This window comes from Hydra vulgaris, chromosome 09, assembly GCF_038396675.1.
Source record: "Hydra vulgaris chromosome 09, alternate assembly HydraT2T_AEP".
NCBI classification, from domain to species: Eukaryota; Metazoa; Cnidaria; class Hydrozoa; order Anthoathecata; family Hydridae; genus Hydra; species Hydra vulgaris.
The window spans coordinates 48,708,863-48,714,873 of NC_088928.1; the positions used below are offsets into that span (position 1 = coordinate 48,708,863).

Sequence of the window (6,011 nt, forward strand, 5' to 3'; positions counted from 1 at the left end):
AATTTAATACAAACATATAATTATGGTTTGTAACTCAATACGAATATATTATTAAAATTCTATACAAATTTATAATTTGGTATTTAATACCAAAAGCATGAATGAAAAAAAAATGGTTATTCAAATGAGTTCATATTTAGAAATTATCGAAACTAAGAAATTTGCATAACGTAGAGTTAAGAGGTTTGGCTCCATTTAAAGATTTTCTTTAAAAGATAAAGCAATGAAATGAAAACAAATTTCCAAAAGAATATAAATTTAATTTAATAAAAGTTTTCAAAAAATAGAGTTTTTATTTTCATGTATGTTAATACATGAAAATAAAAAATAGTCATAAACTACATAATACGCAAATACATAAAACCTGTTGTTTTGACGATGAAAAAACTAAATCAATAGGTTACCGTTTTGCTTTCGTTACGCAAATATTGAATACAAAATAAAAGAATAGAAAAAAAGCTTTCTTCTTTGTAAATACAAATTATCTAATCTAAATAGTTTTATTATTGAGTTTATATCTAGTAAATTACTATAGTTTATATCTCAGTAAGTTATTATAGTTTATACCTCAATAAGGTAAATATTTGCACATATCTAAATATATGAACGGACATAGCCCAAATTAAAAAAATATCAACAAACGTAATAAGAAAATTATACGGTGATGAATACTAGGGATTGTTCCCTGGAACTTTCAGGGAAAATAATAAATCGAAATTCCCATAGATTTTAATAACAAATTGTCAACTTTGATGGAGGTGGAAGTAGTTGAAAGTACGCAAAAAATCTTTAGCCAATTGTTTTAGGTTCTGAAATGATTGTAAAAGGGAAGCAACATTATTAACAGTTGATGGCACATTGAAGTTTATTGTTGTCTTACATATATTTATATTTATATATATATATATATATATATATATATATATATATATATATATATATCAGTGGCGGATTTACCATATGCGAGGCCATAGGCAAGTTTTCTATTATATTAGTTGAGTTTTTAATTCTTGTGTTCTATTGTGTTTTGGAAATTTATTAGAACGTAACGAAGCAAAAAACGCACATAGGTTTTAAATGTACATTAAGTATTTTTTTTATTTTGGATGAAGATGCACTAATAAGACTACTCAAAATGCGATACCATTTATTTTTTTCGCAGATTTTAGGAGGATCGATTACATTGACTTAAAACTTAACCTTTCTGACTTTTAAAGACGCAAACCCATCAATTAAATCAGAACAGTCCAAGGACCGACTTATTTTATTTTCAATGGAAATTTAAGCTAATGCAGATAAGCGGTCTTGACCCATAGTGGAACGTAAATAGTTTTTTATGAGTTTTAATTTGGAAAATGACCTCTCTGCGCTTGCCACTGAAATAGGGGAAGTTAGTAAAATTCGTAGGGCAATAAATAAATTTGGAAAAATTTCGATTAAAGAATTTGCCGTAATATACTTCAAAATTTCCAGTGCATCTTTCGATTCCGCCTAAGCTTCCATTCTTAAAAATGTATTTATTTCCGAGTATAACTCTTCATGGTTCACGTCCTATTCTTCTGTACTAGGATTTCTCAGTGATATTTCAAATATTTTACAATCATTCAACAATTCATTTGCATCTAAACTTCGCATTTTTTTGGTACGGGTTAAAAAACCTAATATTTTGTTGTATGAATCAAGCATTTTGAATCTTTCATTTAAGCTTACTAATGCAACATCAATTATTGCATTAAAAAAATCTACTTAATATTTAGACTTTCCATTTAGAGGTGTATCAGTTCCTTCATATTTAGAAAAACGTCGTTTTCGGCTATGCCGCACTTAAGGGAATACTGGCTCAGTACCTAATTTTATAGCTATTTCTTCAGATTTTTTAATAATCGCTTCAAATGATTCATCACTTCTGAATGATTCTAAAAAAATTTTCGTAGTTTCCACCAATTTTATCATAATAGAAATATCTGCCGAGGGATTCTGCATAACTTTACTTACTTTGTTAATTTCAAACAATAAATCATGCCAAATTGTAAGTGAAAGTATAAACTGATATAAGGATATCTCATTTGCAAGACCGTTAGCTTCAGAAACAGCAACTCCAATTGAACTTGAATCTGCAACTTTGTATAAAGCTTCTATAATTTGAACCAAATTATCTTTTACAACTTTTATACTATTTATTCGGCTTTCCCAACGCGTATCTGATAATGATTTAACAGTCATTTTACAAACACTATGCAGTATGTCCCATCGAACGGTTGATGCAGCAAAAAATGTAAAAATTCGTTGAACAGTACCAAAAAAGTTAATTGCAATTGATACTGATTTTGCAGCATCACATACCATTAGGTTAAATGTGTGGTTAGCACATGGAACGTAAAGAGCTCTGGGATTTTTTTCTTTGATTAAAGCTTGAACCCCTTTGTATTGCCCTCGCATGTTAGCACCATTATCATACGATTGCCCGCGACAACTCATTAGATCCAAATTATACTTAGCTAATAAATTTAAAAAAGTTTCAACTAAACCTGAACCAGTGCTATCAGTTATGTGAAAAAAACCACACAAAAATTCTTCAATTTGTACTTCTTCCTGATTAATTTTAACGCATCTCAAAAGAATTGAAAGCTGTTTCTTATGACTTACATCAGGAGTGCAATCCATGATAACAGAAAAATATTTTGATGACTGTACAGAAGATACGATAGTTTTCAGTATTCTTCTCGATATAAGTCCAATTATTTCATTCTGCACATTATTTCCAAGATAAGTGTCAAAGCATTCTTTATTTTTTATTCGTTTGAGATGCTCTAACATAACTGGATCAAATTTTGCAATAAGTTCTACTTGTGCCAAGAAGTTTCCATTATTAGGCTGATAAAGTTGCTCACGGTGTCCACGAAAAGGTAATGATCTTTCAGCTAACATTAGCACTATAGCAAAAAGACGTTCAAGTACCAAGCGCCAATGTTTCTTCTCATTTTCTATCATTCTCTGCAAATTTTGATCAATTGTTGCATTTGATTTTAAATTAACTGACATATTCATCCATTTTTGCATACAGCTAATGTGATCCTGAGATTTATCATGTTGTTTTAAGCTAGAACCTATATTTTTCAAATCTGAATAACCTTCAGTCGACAATAAACATATTTTTCGGGTAGGAAAAATTTTGCAACAAAAGCAAAATACCGAGTTATTTTGTATAGAATACACTAGCCAGCTTCTAGAAACTTCTTCACCGTTAGCAAGAACTCTCGTGTAGAAACTAGTATTAAATCTGCAATTCGATTTATCGGCTTTAAAATTTATTTGTTTAACCTGAGTCGATCCTTTTTTAACAATATCGACTCTTTCTCGTTCATTAAACGAAATAGGCCATAACGCCGGGTCGTCGGAAACAATAACCACATCAGTTATGTCTTGTTGTGCTTTATACAATTGAGGATTCGAAGCTAAAACAAAATCATTAGAAGCTAACGAAGACTCTTGAGACAAATTCATTTCAAAATCTTTTTCATGGGTGTCCGGTAATAGGACAGCAGAAACTTCAGAATTTGAAACATCAAAAGATAAAGACGCTAAAGATGTTTCAGACTGGTCTGATAAAATATCTACCAATTTTTCTGAAACATCTTGCGAATTACCTGCATCAAAATTTGTGTTAGTACCTGATAATATATTAAAAAAACTTGTCACTGGTTTAATTTTCTTTAACATATCTGTATGTTTTTTCTAATTTCTTTTTTTTTCGGCACCCGAAGCCCATTTTCTTCCAGTGTCTCGATCACGATGAGGATTCATAGTTAAATAACGATGAATATAAATTTAAACTTTTTCTAAAGTTTGATATTTATTTATAAATATATAATTTAATTTATATAATGTTAATATAAAAGCGAATAATCAGAAGAATAGCCAAGGAAACAGCAGAAGTCGTCAATATAAAATGTATAATCAGAAGAATAACCAGGAGAAAAGCAAAAATCGTCAATATTAAAATCGCATAAATTAATAAAAACACCAAAAAAGAACGTCTGAACTATAAGAATTATAATTTAGAAGTGAATTGGAAAACAAATAATCTCTATTTTTACATCATTCCTTACTTACATTATACCAAAAAATTGTAACTCGCACACAATCATAACGCAACATTTTTTATACCAACAACAATCATACTATAGCTATAGCAATATAACAAACTATAACAAACGAGAAACTAAAAACAAAATTGTTGTCAGGAAAAATAAAAAGATCGTTAATGAAGAAGTGCTCACAAAAACAAAAATGGCATAGCGACGTCAAACAAATATAATACTACAGAAACCACAAATCTTTTCAATATAAAACCAAAAACGTACCAGGATTTTGTATATTAAAATGTACATAATGAACTCAACTCATAAAATGCATAAAGACTCAAAGTCAGAAGGAAGGATCAAGCGTCCTCATGAAAACATTAATGTAAAATAATAAAAATAGTATGTAAATGTGATAAATTAGTAAAAGAAAAATCAGTCTTTGTTGTAAGTTCTGTAACGTCAAGTCTAATCAAAAGCCAGCGTAAGGAGTGAATATAAAAGCTAAAACAATAATAAGGGAAGTGCCAGTCGTAAATCAAAGAACCCAAGATGGCTTTAACAGCAATGCAAGGAGAGTCTCCAACTTTAGACTTCACCAACTCACCAAGGATATTCCCAGGGAGGGGGCAGCCCCGTTTATGGGACTATTGTCAATAACTGTTAGCAAATGTAGCCATACTTCATCGAATCCACAATGGATAAAACACCTATACATGGATTAAACACTAGTTTATTCCATGTATAGGTGTCTATGGCTCAAAGAGAAACCGCTACAACAAATACCCGGAACCAGCATAACATCCATCACTGCTCAGATTATGTCTTGTGCAACAGTAAAAATGTAAAGACAATATTATATAAAATAAATAAACAAACAAACAAAAAGTCATTCAGTTAGGAGGATAGAAAAACAGAAAAAGCCTTTGAGACGTGTAGGTGTATATGGGCAAAGATATATTTGTCACAGTAATTGTCAATGTATATGAGACTAGAAACCGCATACTCTTTCATATGGTTGCCAGGCATTATGTATAACGCAAAAAAAAATTGCTACATACATAATAATAGATGTATATGTAAAGTTGAATATTTTATAAAAATACTGTTTATAAAAATACTGTACGCATACATTATATTGAATTTTAATAAATGAGTTTCGTTGTTTATATTTATTGTACTAAGAAAATTTTTTTATATTACTTGTACTAAGAAAAAAAAATGCGAGGCCACCTGAGCGTGAGGCTACCGGCAAATGCCTGCTTTGCCTGTGCTTAAAACCGCCACTGATATATATAGCAGTCTTAAAATATATTTATATATTCTATATTATTATATATTTTATATTATTATAATATTATATATATCATACTATATATTATTTTATACTATTATATATTATATAATATATATATATATATATATATATATATATATATATATATATATATATATATATATATATATATATATATATATATATATATATATATATATATATATACATATATATATATATATATATATATATATATATATATATAGCAATCTTAAAATCTTAAGCATCAGATCTTGATGCTCAAGATTTCTAGATCCGAGGTTCAATGCCGGCTCAAGCCCAATAAGCGACATTGGTAAGGAAGGAGGCGTGAACTTCTAGTTAAATGCTCTCCCGCGGTGCTCCGTGATAAGACCGTCAGGACTTTTGGGAGCGCCTAAATAACCTAAAAAAAAAAAAAAGGAGAATTTCAAAGAAGGGAAAGTGATTTTGTTGGTTTCTTAAGGTTTTTAGATAATCCACAGTCTTTAAAAAGTGATATGTATAATAAATTATTTTTTACATTATCTAAAACTTTTAAGTTTTAGATGGTGATTAAGATTTAAAATGATAAATATAGCTATTGAATTTACTGACTATTGAACTGACTA

At 29.2% G+C, this 6,011-nt stretch overlaps 1 protein-coding gene across 1 annotated transcript; it reads right to left on the reverse strand.

The window, feature by feature from the left end:
* Positions 1–1,824: 1,824 nt before the first annotated feature.
* On the reverse strand, positions 1,825–3,720 carry LOC136085534 (zinc finger MYM-type protein 1-like). The gene has a single exon (XM_065806848.1). It carries the CDS (start codon positions 3,718–3,720, stop codon positions 1,825–1,827), a length of 1,896 nt encoding a protein of 631 aa, XP_065662920.1.
* Between the last annotated feature and the right edge of the window lie 2,291 nt (positions 3,721–6,011).